At 48.4% G+C, this 15,167-nt stretch overlaps 1 protein-coding gene across 1 annotated transcript; it reads right to left on the bottom strand.

Annotated features, from left to right (window-relative positions):
• Nucleotides 1-8,328: 8,328 nt before the first annotated feature.
• Nucleotides 8,329-15,167, bottom strand: H3-3A (H3.3 histone A). Its single transcript, XM_082302550.1, has 4 exons — nucleotides 15,026-15,167; nucleotides 13,445-13,599; nucleotides 11,484-11,637; nucleotides 8,329-8,978 (listed from the first exon to the last, which is right to left on the bottom strand). The coding sequence occupies exons 2-4, from the start codon at nucleotides 13,570-13,572 to the stop codon at nucleotides 8,850-8,852; spliced, it is 411 nt and encodes a 136-aa protein (XP_082158676.1). The 5' UTR covers nucleotides 13,573-13,599; nucleotides 15,026-15,167; the 3' UTR covers nucleotides 8,329-8,849.

Genomic DNA, 15,167 nt, shown 5'->3' with positions numbered 1-15,167 from the left:
TTGGTGGCCCTTTGGAGTGTGTTGCAAACAGTTACGGTTGTCCCAGCCACGCTGCAAAGGCATAAAAGCAGCAACCTCATTTTTAGGAGAGAAAACAAAAATCCAGAAGTGATATAATTTGCCCAAAAGAGATGAGAAAGTCATTCTCAGGGCAAGGTGGGGAAGGGAAATCCTTCTCCTGGGCTCATGAAGAGAATTTGGGTGTCTGTGCAGACTGCATCCCAGGGAAGCTCTTCCCAGTGCTCATTTTTTGCTTGTTGGTGTCTCCATCACACTTTTGCTCCACCCTGTGCTTTGTTACACTGGGTCCTGAGTTTATTTGATATGGAAACACTTCCAGCATGCTCTTCCTCAACCTGTGAAGCACTGGTCACAGCTGTGGCATTGTACAAGTACCAGTGGGTAAAGGCTCAGTTAATTTTATTTTGACTGCCTCCACCCTGAAGCTATAGCTCAATACCTTACTGAGTTTTACTCAGGAGCTGAGATTTGGCACCTTGGTCCAGCGGCTCCCTGCACTCACAGGATGCAGCAATAGGTACTCTGTGAATCCCCACATCACCAGGATAAAAGCAGCCGTAACTCAGGACCAGCATATTGTAATTAGGCCAGCTGAAGAAGTGATTAGTACCAGGCTGCATCTTGAGGATGACAGTAGCACCACGGTGCTAAATAGAAGTGCTTCTATGTGATGCCAGTCAGCTCAGAGTGGATCTTGTCTGCTGCCTGTTTACCTTGCTTGAAAGAGAGCTGCAGGCAGTGGAGCCATCTTCATCTGTCCCACAGTAAAACCCACAACCCCACAGATTTGCTGTCACAAGGGGAAACCACAGCTTTGTGTATCCCCAAATCCAGCCAGGAGCCTGTTGGAAGTGGACACCTGCTCTGCCACTGGCTTTACTGCGCCCCATTCCTCACCTACCTCACACACCATCTCTGCAAGCCAGAGGCTGAGGCAAACACCTTGATTCTGGGCTGCTCTGCAGAGCATGTGCTGGAAAACCAGTAGGACGGAAGACTGTTGGAGAAACAAAATTAATTTTCTCATATTTGATAAAAGAAACCCAAGAAAGAAGCCATCATTAGAACTGTGCTGCATCTGCCTTGACACTGCGAAGGCAGCTCTCGGAGGAGGTGAGGAGAGGGCAGGACAGAGCAGGTACATGCACAAGAGGAAGAGAAATCACTGTTCTCCACGTTGCAGCCCTTCACAGCCTCTAAAGAAAGTGCCTGGGCTGGCCCCTGGTGGCTGTGGCCTGGGTGATAAATGTCAGCTCCACAGTTTGGTCGGTGCCATTTTAGCACAGTACATCAGTAAAAACGTTTCTTCTTTCTGAAGAATTCATACAACTTTTGCCACTTTAAAAAAAAATACAGAAAAGGCAATATTAACAGGTAAACCTGGGGCAACTTACCTTTAACAACCCTATAGAAAAAAGAATTATAGATATAGAGAGTTTTATATACAAAGCTAGCAGCAACCTTCCATTGTAATACTCCATTCCTCTCCCCTTGTGACGTTGGTATGAGATTGAGGAAATGTTTTTCTAATATGCCTAAATATATAATTATCATAAATATATTATAATTTAAACATTAAAAAAGCATCTGCCTAACCTCACATGCTTAAATAAAAACATATTATTATTATACATTTTAGTACACACATATATAATTACATATAATTCACAATAATATATTTACAATAAATATATGTATATATAACACTGGTTTTTAATGCCTGGGTGCAGTGGCAGGAGAGGGAGCCTGTGCATGTGGCAGAGCCTCTGCTCCCTTCAGACAGGGAATGTGGTGACACTCCTGTTTTACAGGGAGCAGGGCTACGGATGTGCAGAGAGGGGCAGGGCGGTGTAGCAGGGGAGAGAGGAGGCTTTATGGCAAGGATGGAATTATGCCTCTCTGGTTTGCAGAGAGAGCACACAAGTCACCGTGACACGGAATTTGAGCAACCCAGGTTTCCCTGTACTGGGGACACAGGCTCGCTGTGTTCCTTCCATGCTGGGAGCACATTCCCTGCCGGCACAACAGCAGGGCAGCAGGAAGGCCAGGGCAGCCTCAGGAGCAATGTGCCAAGGCCGACGGCACGCTGGTGTTAGCCCTGTATCTTACAGGATCTCTGGGGCTCAGGTGAGGCAGAGCAGGGGCACAGTTCAGTGCCAGCAGCAGCAGTGGAGCCAGGGCAGCTTCTCCTCGGCACGGCAGGAGCAGATGTGTTCCTACGGAGCTGCTACGCCGCGGCTCCGCGATGCTCCTGGGTGCACTATAACCCTCGTGTGCACCCACAGCCAGGGCTTTCACATTACAGAGAGTGGCTGCTGCACGGTGTGCTCTTCCAGCAATATCCAGGATGGCTTTAAAGTAGCCTGTGCTCTGTTGTGAACTTGAATGCTACCCTATTAGTGTTTATTAATTTATTGAATAAACACCAGCGAGGTTAGATGCTGTCTGTGGCTTTGGCTTCTCTTTTCCACAGCATTCAAAGCAATTACTTTCATGAAAGCAAATGATCCATTTAGCTGGAGAACCTAAAAGGCAGAAATGAGATCAGATTCCTGAACAGATGTGCCCTCCTCTAGAGGGATTCGGTGTCTGCGAGGCTTCAAGCTGACACCAGGCAGAAAACACCTCTTAACTCCCCTACGTTTGAGCTGCACAGCAGAACTGGAGGTTTTATCAAAGAGCCAGTTCCACACTTCAGAACAAGGGCAAGCACCATAATTTTAAAGCATTTCATGTCCCAAGGAAGGGGAGGGAGGAAGCATGTCTTTCTCTTGGGGATGGGGATGGCATCACCATAAAAGCCCCTAACCCCGATCCACTAAATGAGTCCCTCCTCCTCAACAGTGCACAGAAAAACGCTTTCGATCATTTTCTGCACACACAGACCTGAAGAGGGGGCTGGAGGGAGCCCACAGCTCCTGCGTGTCCGCACACTGTGCAACGCTTTCCCTCGGCTGGTGCTGTGTTGTCTCAGGAAACACCTGAGCTCCCCACCCAGCTCAGTTCCAGTCCAGTCAGGAGCAAGTCACAACTCCCTTGTGTCAGTTCAGCGACTGCTCCGAGAGCCAGCAGCACACCACGGCTCAGGTCATGCCCTGGGAACATGGCAAAACCCTCCTGGAACCGTGGACCTCAACCATACCACGAAGACAGTGCATCCATCCACAGCAGGATCCCTCAAACCAACACCTGGGACTGCTCCTGTCGTTCGCGTCTGCCTGGTGAAGTCCCAGCGAACACCCTGTCCTCCGGGGAGAGCAGTGCTGGCATCAGCCTGGCACCCCGTGCTCCAAACACTGCCCACACCCCCAGGACCTGCTAAAGAAGCCTCCCCTCTTCTGAGCATCTTCCCTGGCCCACGCCCTCAGCCCCAGCGAGGTGCAGATGGGCAGGAGGTACAAAGGAAAAGCCATCATCGACAGCCCCTCTGGGCAAAGCACGTCAGCAAGGCAGCACACGGAGCTTGTGCCGCTCCTGCCAGCTCCCTGCCCTGCTCCACAGCCGAGCCAAAGCCCGAGGTCCCAGGGATCCGCACGGCCGAGCCTGGCAGCTCTCCCGTGCCCCGAATTAGCCGGCACCGGGGCCGCTTGAAGCGGCTCCAGCCGTCAGATGTAGGGACACGCAGCACCTCCGCGGTAACCGGTCCTGGGGCCGCTTCCAGCTGGGACGCCTCTCCTGCCATCCCCGATTCGTGCTCGCGCTCCTCACGGCCGGCATCCGTGCCCATGTGTTCACCTGGCAGCATTCCCAGCCTCGGGCTGCCTGACAGGGCCTCAGCTGCCAGGTAGTGATGCACTGGGAGAGGGAGGCCTGAGCAGGACTGTAAATACTGTTCCTTCAGCCTTCCTGCTCCTCCAGCACACGGAAAAGAAAGGAACCTCTCTCACCTGATGATGACTGCAGTGTTGTCTCAGCCTCTCCTCAAAGCAGCCACAAGATGAAGGCAGAAGGTGGGATATACCCCTCACCAACTCAACAGATGCTGAGGAAAACCAAAGTAGCTGAAATCACATAGTCTCTTGCAAATCGAGGTTGGCAGGAGTGGAGATCAACTGTTCAGGAGCAAAGAGTGACGGGGGCAAACCCAAGGATCAGCATTTATCACCGAAGCACGTGGGATTAGCTCTCACTCACTCGGGGATGTACAGGCCACAGACATTTTCCATGGGGTTGTGCTTGGGATGCCTCCATGGAACAGCACATGCACGGAACACAGCGAGGTGGTGAGGGTAGCTCCTCCCGAGGGAGCGGGGCGAGAATGCTCAGTCCTGACACGGTCAGGAGACACACGTGGGTTCCAGAGCTGTAGGGATTTTTTTTTTTCTTTTTCAGGATTTAAAATTTTTTTTTCTTTTTCACTTTTTAAATTTTTGTGACATCACAGGAGCTTTCAGTATCATAAAGCACCCCTGCTGCTAGAGGCCCTGCTGTGTGTAATAGCCTGCCTGCAGGAGGAGATGAGGGGGATGCTGCTGGCAGGGGACAGTACAGCAGAGAATGTGAGCACACGTCTCAAACCATGAGCTACATATAAGCCTACAAATGTGTTCTCAAGCGAGATGGGCAGAAAATCCAGGCTTATTTCCTCGTGAAGAGCAACTATGACATTGACTTGGAGAGCACACACCCCCTGCCTTTGACCCCAACCTCATCTTTTGTGGGATTTTATCCGTATCCTGATCTTTGGTGTTACTGCTGCAGAGGGGCAGTAAGGCTCACCATCAAGGAAAAAGCAGAAAGCTTCAGCCTAGGTGTGCTGCAACGGAGAGCATTCCTGAGCCTCAGCATTTTGCAGCCATTTCTCAGAATCAAACAATTGTCTTCATTTAAAAAAAATAAAATCTTGTATGTTTATTTAGTTGTGATCATGTAACAGCTAATATTCCCAGGAAGGCAATCAAAAAGGCAGCTTCCATTAAGATCAGCCTATGCAGTCCTAACAATCCCTTTTTAACACTACTATTGACAGATATAAAGCTTTTTTCACACTGAGCTATTTTTTGACATCGTATTACCAAGGTCAAAAGATCAAAGCCTCCTCACGGATTAAAAGAAAAAAAATACATAATCAGTGGCTTTTTGTTCAGCAAAATACTTGTCTGTTTAGAGGCCAACCTGCCACAAACAAGTCTGCAACATCCACCTCGTGCAAGAACATCTCACCACTGAGGATGATTCATTTTACATGGGAGTAAGACACAAGTAAAAGCTGAGCAAAGAGCTCCCCAATATCATCCTGATCTGGACCAGGGGAAAAAAGAGCCCAACAACTATCCTGACACTAGAATTCCTCCTCTTCATTCCAGCCTTTGAAACCAAGTTATACAAAAAGTGTTACTAAGTTCTTATTCCTATGAAGGCCAAGAAAAGTAGTGTGTTTGTTTGCCAGAGCAAGAAATGAAATTGCAGTGAACAAAATATTTGACCAGAACACTGCCTGTACTTTATTAAACCATGAAATTTAAAATTAAGCTCCAGAAGATACATGGAAGTAACCCATCACAGTGTCCCAAGGGAGGCAGGTGTGGCAAGAAAAGCTGGTATTGAAATGGTAGCACGGGCATGAGTTTGGATTAAGTGTGTTGTGAGACTGAACCTAAACTGTGCACTGCAAGGGAAAATGGGTGTTCCTCTCCTCCTGCCTGCTCCAGAGCAAGCAGATAGGCAGAGTCCAATTCTGGCTAATTGACCAGAAGCAGTGGCACAGGGAGTATGGATGTGAGTGAGACTCACTGGTTTCAGTCAATCAGAAAGAGTAATCTGGTCCCTGGATTAGGATCACCTAATAGCTACTGCCAGGTGGGATAAAGGGTTGGAGGTACACGGCCCAGAGATATATAGGTACACTAGTATTAGTTACTTTATATTCAGCAAGTTGCTTTCCTAAATAAAATCTGAAATGCTGGGTTTAAGCTCCGTGTTAGCCAAGCTCTCAAGAACTGCCAGTTGAATTTGATAAAGCCACACAAGAGGGACTGATCTTGTGCCTGAAATTATTTTCCACTACATTAATTTTTGGCTCTGGTAAGCCAGTTGGGGTTTTGTGTTGCTAATACAAAGCAATCAACTTAAAATAAGGGTTTGTACTTACTTTGGGGGAAATGGCAGGTAAACACAGCTGTTAACATACAAATATAAAACAGAGACCTAAAACCCAGCTTATCACATACATATTATAAAGGACTTCACCAAAATAATTCAGAAATTGAGCTGTGGACATATATCAAACAATGTCTTAAAGAGATGTTCAGCTTCTGAATAAGACTAACAAGGAGCCACCTCAAATCCACCCCTCCACTCAGTGCAGTTAAACTGCTACACAGAAGTACATCCACAGGACCACAGCTTGTTTCTAGTATTCAAAATCTCAGCTGTGCCTGAATTGACCAGGAAACAGCAATTGGTATGGGGGGGAAGAAAGAGGTAAACTATTTTAGAAACAGAAGTTTCTTGGCATTGATACAGACACAGACAGCTAATCACTAACAGGATTCATGGGGCACCTCTAGGACCACAGATTTCAAAAGGGCCAAGTTTATCCCTAAGTTGCAGGTATAGCACTGCACATAAATGTTGTCATCTGCTCAGACTCCTGATCCCTTCATCCTCCCTTAGGATTTCCTCTGCCTTGAACAGTTTAACTGCTTTGTCAGTAAAACTGGGATATTCCTCCCCCCAGTTCTCTCAAAGAGAAACAACTCACTATTTCATTTGAGAATCAGAATCTCTAGATTTTGTTTCCTAATATACCTAAAAAAGAAAAAAAAATGAAGTTCCTTATCAATACTTCAATTCCAGGTTATTAAGCAAAAACCACCCAAAGCTACCCAGCCCAATCACATTTTTGTGTAGGTGCTTGCAGCACTGTTGACTGATACGTGAAACAGAATTCTGAAGTACAGGACAAAACAAGCAGTTAATAATATTGAAAAGCACTGATAGCAAGTTTAACAGGATTGTTATCAAGTAGACAGAAGTGACATCTTAAGTCAGTTGTCTCAGTTGCTCACCTTTTACATTTCTGTTGTTCTGGATGCTCCAAGACAGGTCTTCCTTAATTTTCAGTTGATAACTATGAACTGCTTGGCATCAAAAGGATGTGATCACATTTTGTCTAGCATTAGTCTTGCCTCTGACAAGCTACTCCATTTAAATAGACTTTACTTCACACAACCCTGGCAGACAGCACTCATTACCAAAGCCGAGCAAGTTATGAATAATGTGATTTATTCCATAATTTTTGGCTCTCTGTTCAAGATACCATAGCAGATAATGTATCTCTATTAATCCTCTTTGGAAATCTTCAGACAAATTCACTCGTGTTTAGAGCTCACTCAAAACCTCTTGAAAGAAGTTAGCAGCGAATAAGCTCTGCAGGAGCCTTAGCATGGAGGTGAAATCTGTTCACCGCCTACGTATTTTCTGTGGAACTCATTTCATTATCTGCAAGAGCTATCAAGAACTACAGCACATAACTCGTTTCCAGACTGGTCTGCCAGAACCCTTAAACAAATTTCAGGGGGAAAAATTAAAACCAAGTTTTCACAGGGTGTAATTTCAGCGGTAAATTTCTTCATGTGTACTTTCATCAGCAATTGCGGGAGAATATAAAAACCCAGTAAGTTTTAAATGTGTGATCCTGCCCAAGTACTGCTTCTGTGAAGAATTGTGACAAAAATGGTACAAAAGTGTCTTTTAGATTGGAGTGTACAAACTGAAACCAATCACAAGTGGACCAAGCTCTCAAAAATGCTAGAGGGTGTGACTGAAACAGAAAGGTAGTCAACCAAAAATGGGAACAGCTACAAACCAAGAAACTAACAGAGTGGAAAAGGGTAAAAAAAAACCAAACAAACAAACAAAAAAACACAACAAAAAATGCCCAAGAGAAATAAAACCCCCAAACAGAAAAACCCAAACCACTACACCCCACCACTTATACCATACTAAACCCCCATGAAATTCAGAAATGCTTCCAAATTCAGCACTAAATCAAGCAAGAAAGGAATTGAAATGAGAACAAATTGCTGCTTCTTAGCACTGTAGCTCAGAGAGCTCAGTTCAGCTCCAGACTCTACCTCGTACTATACTCACCAAATCTGCTTTCCTGTGGAGCAGACAAGTTTTACACCCTTAAAAGAACCTCACATACACACTACTTCAGCCAAGTCAGTAATCCCCAGTTTCCTAGATCTGCTCCAAGGAATTAGGCCATGTATTGAAGAGAAAAAGGGGAGGGAAAGCTGATCACTTTTTAATCAGTATAATCCGTGTGTAATATTTAAAAATCAAGACTAAAAACAGGCATCATTTAATGTATTTTAATAGCAAACTTACAGGAACAGCACAGAAGACAGACAACATTAAAAACATGTACTTGCATGTAGGACAACTCAGTTAGAAAAGTATAGTGAATGGATGGAATCTACTGTATGATAAAAATGCTACAAACACCATTTAGTTGCCATTGATAAGAAATTTACTTGTTTAAAAAAATCCAAATGCTGGCATTGTCCAGAAAAATTTGACAGGTTTATTTATAATTTTTTTTATAAAGTTGTTTTGGTGAAGAAGTTTCAACAATTCATTTTTTTATTTTTTTGACCACATTGATTGTTTTTATGTCCCCTTGTTTATATTAAAAATCCACACACAAATGAAAATGGAAAGAAAACTTGCCAATACCCAATTCTGTCCCCTATTTTTCCACTTGCAACCATATACTTAAGGTACCTTTTAACCCCATGGAAAAAATATCTAACGTTCATTACTACCAATAACAGGAAGAAGATTTTGCTTCGAGAATGACAAACCCATCGTGGTGAGGTTTAGGCACGCTCCCCACGTATGCGGCGTGCTAGCTGGATATCTTTTGGCATGATTGTGACACGTTTGGCATGGATAGCACACAGGTTGGTGTCTTCAAACAGGCCAACCAAGTAGGCTTCACTTGCCTCCTAGTGTGGAAGAAAAGAGGTAAGAACATTTTCACTCTCTGAGCAGCAGGAAAAAAAAGAATCGTAGTTCAGAATTAAAAGTACAGTGTAACATGGCATTAAGTTGAGGTTTTGATCTTTATTACTTGCAAACACCAAACGTTTTAGATTTTCAGAAATGAAAATCTTCCATTTTCTTATAAAGCACCAAAACAATAATCTGTGTCTAAAGTAGTGTACTGCTGCCATTTGGTAAGGACATCCTCCAGAACACAATGGAACTAATATTCCCATGGGACTCTCACAAGATAGGAAGAGGTTAAATTATCAGAAGGTTAGTTTGTTTAGGAAATTCTCTTTTCAAAGGCTAGGTTACACTGTTTGAGGCACTTGTCTGCTGCCTCTTCCAGAGTAAGAGTTACTGAGCATCAGGTGAAATTGGCAGGTGCCAGGGAAAAGAAGAGCAGGTATTCCTTCCCAACACACAGCTCAGGCACACAGCTCCTTCCACAGATACTGAAGAGGTGGCTTAACTCAAAAGCCAAAAATTAGCAGAAAAAAATATACTGAGAAGTATTAGAAATAAGAGAACTCCTTTAGTTCAGGAACTCCTTGAACCATCAAAACCAGGACATCAGGGAATCACCATTAGACACAGGTCCTGTTCCTGTACTTTCTTCCTGTCTATCTGGAGACACAGCACAGGCCCTCACTATCACAGAAGCTTCTCACACCTGTGAGAATCAGGGGTCAGCACCTGGGAGCACAAAAGCAGTGCTGACCACAGTGGTTTTCCCGGTTACTGAGCACCTGCAGACAGGATTCTGAGTTAGACAGATGCTCAGCTGGACCTAAATATTCTCCTGACTCATGTTAAGTTAGCTGCTGCTGAGCCCAGCACAGCAATGGCAACTGTTTACACACTTTTGGGCTGACATGGAATTCTAACACCTATCAATCTCCTAGGAAGCATCTTTGCATGCCAGTATTGGACACAGCAACACCTGGGCTGAGAAGGTGGGAATGATGGGGCTCGACTATAGAAAGGAGGTCAAGGTCACCCTTCCTACAATGCACACAAGAGAAGAACTTGTGTGAACCCCTTCATTGCCAGGAACTACAAGACTCAACTCACTAAATTCAAAGATCCCATTTAAAAATAAAAGATTATCCAATATGAAGAAAGAAGGATATTTACTACAGCAGATGAGGACTGTAGTAATTTCATACACAGTAGGTTATGAGAACCCCTAACAAAGTTTTGCCAAATCACTACATGAAAAGTTAAGACGCTTCACCAAATATCCATGCTGGCGCAAACAACATGGTACCCAAGGGGTTAAGAATTTTGGGGGGTTCTTAATTTTACTTTTTTAGGTTTTTGTTTTTTCAAATATGCAAGCAGAACACACTAGGAACTGTGATCAAGTTCTGTACCAACAACTCCTTAATGCAAAACCAGGAACATTCAAACCAGGAGCCTTGGGAAAGTGCTAAATTTTAATAGGCAGTTCTAGATAAAGAGACACACAGATAAACCTCAGGATTTAAGAACTGCCATGCAGTATAACTAAAAGCAAAATCAGCAACTCTGCAAACACACACAGCCACCTCTTGAAGCTAAGCATATGCCCAAGTTTATAGGCTCTCATGGCAAACATCTTGGCCCTTTATCAACTGAAGTCATTAACTAGAAAGAGACCATTTTGCCTACATGTCAGACAGACTACAATTACAGATAGGTTCTGGAACAATCTCTCAACAGCTAAAAGAACAGTAAAGACCTATCTTTAATCAGGAGTGTCTTTTATCATGAGAGGGAGATGTTCCCATGGTAAGAACTGAATCTTGTGGGGGGTCCTAACTTAGATTCAGGAATTTGGGCCAGAAAGAGCAATTAATATTTTACTGTCTGTGTCCTCTAAATTAAAGTCATGTAACTAATATATTAAAAAGTGTGTTTAGCATCAACTACATCCTAGGAAAGCAGCTATCTCCCTAACTGTGTTTAGATGTGGCTTACTGAGCTGTTTTCCTTTAAAGAGCATTCAAAGACACTGAGACCTCCATTAGGACACCCCAGAACCAGCTTTATACGATGCTTCCCTCTCCAACTGTAGAGCTTCCAAAGGCAGGGCCTCCAGCACGGCTCAAGGGCGGAGGAAACATGTTTTCCTTAAGCCTCTTAATAAGATGCGCTGTTCTAACTAATTGAGGGGCTATTTAGAAAAAAACAAAACCAAAGCAGCCCCCACAAAAACACACTTAGAGGCTCTGTAAGGAGCTGTTTTATCCTGTAGCACCCACAGGCATTCCCAGGTCCTCCGTGGGCAAGCCCAGGCTGAGGTGCGCATCCCTCCCGAGCCGCGCGGGCCACGCCCACCGCGGCAGCCGCACCAATCAGAGAGAGCCCAAACTACCCCTGGAAACAGCCTGGCCAATGGGGGCGCGGGGCGGAGCCCCCCCGCCCCGCTCCAGGGAATCCCGGCTGCGGGGGGACTTCCAGCCTGCCCCGGCAAGGCTCACCTGCAAAGCACCGATGGCAGCGCTCTGGAAGCGCAGATCTGTCTTGAAGTCCTGAGCAATTTCACGCACCAGACGCTGGAAGGGGAGTTTGCGGATCAAAAGTTCGGTGGACTTTTGATAGCGCCTGATTTCACGCAGGGCCACAGTACCCGGCCTATTAAGATAAAATAATAACAATAATAAAAATAATTAGTATTTAAAACCTCTTCTGCATCACCTTAAAAATAGGGGTTCATCCTCCAGACTAAACCAAGCACCATACACTTTTGTTTTTCCTAGAGGAGTTCCACATTTACAACCCAAAATCAGGTCTGCTGTGGCAAAGGGTCACTGTCTTCTCACCACCAAGCTGTGCCAGCTTCCATTGGCTTCACCAGGGATCCCTCAGGCAGACTCCTCAGGCCCGACTTCACCAAGGGAAGAGTTGGCCAACGGGTGCTGTCCACCTGACACCAACACAGCTCAGTGCAGACGTGACAAGCCACAAAGCTGTCCCAAGTTCAGCTGTACCACAGGCACCCTCCCAGCGAGGGGCCTGACAGCAATCCTGATTTTAAGGGAAAACTGGTTCTTCTTCCCTACTGTCAGCATTCACAGAACTAGCATAATTTATATTCTTTGTTATATTGTCAGTCAAAAGTATCCAGTGTATTTCCTCATGTTAATTTTGGTGTCAGAATAACAAATTCAGATTAGCAACATATGTTTGCAAACATGATGTCCGTCTGTGAAATTAATGTATTTATTTCTGTGGAACCTTTGTCTTTTCCTGCTCCAGCTTTATTACTTTTGTTCCAATTGATTTATTCTGCCTCACACCTAGAACAAGAGACAGAGTCACAGAGTGGGTCAGGTTGGAAAGAACCACAGTGGGTCACCTGGCCCAACCTCCCTGCTCAAGCAGGGTCATCCTAGAGCTGGTGTCTTAGGATTGTGTCCAGATGGCTTTTGGATATCTCCAAGGAAAGAGATTCCACAACCACTCTGGGCAATCTGTTGCAATGCTCAGTCACCTTCACAGTAAAGTTCTTCCTCATGTTCAGGTGGATTTTCCCGTGCCTCAGTTGCTGCCCATTGCCTTTTGTTCTGTTGCTTGGCACCACTGAGAAGAGCCTGGCTCCATCCTCTTCAGACTCCTCAGCACATTAATAAATCCTCTCGGACTTTTAGATTAAGTTCCCTATTTGAAACCCACTTTTTCCCAATCCACATTTTCCCCAAGGAATACCTACACCTAGCCCAAAACCATCCTCCAAGCAGAAGCATGGAGGCTGCACGGAGCCAGGACTGGAAGAGGTCAGGACTCGGGGGCTGTGTGACAGCTCTGCTGCCGACTCCGCTCCGGCTCGGGTGCCCCAAGGCCGCGTTTCGGGACGGGCGATGCGGGAGCCCCGGCGCATCCGCGGGTGCGCGGCTCCCTCTCGCGGCGGCTCCGCGCCCTGCAGGGCCCCGCGCCCGCCCAGCGCCGCGGCCGGATCCAGCCCCGCGAGTGGAGCACGGAACGCGCCGGTAACAATAAACTTGGCGGCGGCGCAGCCCTGCTGCGGCCTCTAGATAACCGCGGGTACAAAATTATAAAAATTTAAAAGAACCGCCGAGCCGCGTCCGCCGCGGGGGGAGGGGTGTCGATTTTGGAGGCACCAGCACCGGAACGCCCGGAAAGGGGCTGATGGCAAACGCCGGGGGACGGTGCCGCCCTGGGAATTTCTGGTGATTTTTGCGGCCGGCAGGAACCCGCGCCTGTTAATTTTTTGTTGTTGTTGTTGTTATTTTGGCGGCAGGCGGGCGGCCTCGGGAAGCGGAGCGCGGAGGAAGCGTGGCGGAGGCGGGGAGAAGCACCCCCCGCCCTATCGGTCCCGCGGGGTGGGGGGGAGAAGGAGGGATTTTTTGGGGGGGGGGGGGGGGGGGGGGGAGGTTTCCCGGTACCGCCCCGCGGCCGCCTCTGCGCGGCGCTGCGTTACCTGTAGCGGTGCGGCTTCTTCACCCCGCCAGTGGAGGGCGCGCTCTTGCGGGCGGCTTTGGTGGCGAGCTGCTTGCGGGGCGCCTTGCCGCCGGTGGACTTGCGGGCGGTCTGCTTGGTACGGGCCATGCTCCTGCCGACGTCGCTGCCTTACACCTGCCGGGGGGAACGTGGGCAGACAGGGCAAGGGGAAGGTGGTCGCCCCTCTCGGCGTGCGCCCCCCGCGGCACCTGCCCCGGGGTGGGCGGCAGCGCGGCCCCCGTCCCGCGCAACGCGTCCCTGCCCCGCCAGCCCCGAGCGCCGAGCCCGCGGCGGCCGAACGCCTCTGACGGCCAGGCGGGCATTAAAAAAAAAAAAAAAAAAAAAAACCCACACCAAAAAAGGAAAAAAATTAAATTAGAAATTAAACGCCTTCCGATCGCGGAATATTAAAATACAGCTTTTTTTGCCCACGAATTCAATATCAAAGCGGCGGCAGCTGAAGCCGAGCGAGCCGCACGGCAGCAGGCGCGGAGAGGCGGCTGTCGCCTCCCCCCGCCGGCCGCCCGTCACCTGCCAAGTGTTTGCAAATACCGCCCGGCAAACATCGGGGGGCTGGCACCGACCCGCCGCTCCCACCCGCCGGAAAACCTCCTCCGAAACTGCGGAGCGGGGGAGATCGGAGCGGCAGCCCCCGCCGGCCCTCCCCGGGGCTGCCCGGCGCTCGCCGCCGCCCGCCTGCGCTCCCCGACCCGCCGGCAGCCGCAGGCAACCCGGCGTTTATCGTGCGAAAAGGAAAGGGGCCGGATAAAGTGCAAGAAAGCAACAAACTTTTTTTTCGGGGGGTTGTTTTTTGGGTGCCGTCTTTCTCTTTCTGTGTAACTGCTTCCCCAAGAGCTGCCTCGCTCCCAAGCGCCTCTCACAGGCAAACTCAGCTCCCAGAGCCAGAACAAAATGGAAACAATCACGAAACGCAGCCCTAGTCCTTTTGCAAAGGAGGAAAAAATAAATTGCAAAAAATAACGCCAAAAATATCGCCAGGCACTCCAAACCATGCGGGTGCAGATGCAGGGGGAGGCAGCGGAAAAGTTTGTACTCGAAAACCAAAAAATTGCGTTGCGTTTGGGTCGTTCCTTCGGCGAATTTCTTTCCCTTTTTATTGTTTTTTATGCAATAGGAAAAAAAATATGGTCGGTGACCAGAGAAAAGAGACAAGATGGTGAAGCTGAGCAACAACTGTGGGGAGCAGGGGAAGGAAGGCAGGAGAGTTACCCTGGGCTGGCGAGCGGCTCCTCTTTGCGACCGCTTCCCGGCCCCGATCCGGGGGATGTCGGGCTGAGGAGGCAGCTAAGGGGCTGGGGAGGCCGCTGGTGGGGGTCTGGAGCGGGGGCGAGGGGAGCAGAGGGGGGCAACGACCGCGCGAAGCGGGGCCGGGGGTGCCGGCGGAGGGAGCCGCTCCGGCTGCGCCGGGAAGGCGGCGCGGCCAAGGGGAACCCGAGCTACCGCCGCCTCCCGAGCGCCCCAAAAGTTTGTGGGGAGGGTCGGGGGGCAGCGGCGGGGGGTGTCGGGGCGCGGGGGGCGGCGGGCGCGGCGCCAGACTTACCCCGTCCGCTGGGCGAGCGCGGCTGCCGTGCGGGAGGGAGGGAGGGAGGGATGGAGGGCGGGCGGGCGGGCGGGCGCAGGAGGAGCCGGAGCTGCTGCGGCTGGCGCTGGCGGCGGCTCGGAGCACAATTGAAAGATGGCTG

The sequence above is a fragment of the Coloeus monedula genome, assembly GCF_965178545.1.
Source record: "Coloeus monedula genome assembly, chromosome: 2".
In the NCBI taxonomy this organism is placed as follows: domain Eukaryota; kingdom Metazoa; phylum Chordata; class Aves; order Passeriformes; family Corvidae; genus Coloeus; species Coloeus monedula.
Note: the sequence above shows the minus strand (reverse complement) of the source record. Positions and strands in the feature narration are given on the sequence as shown.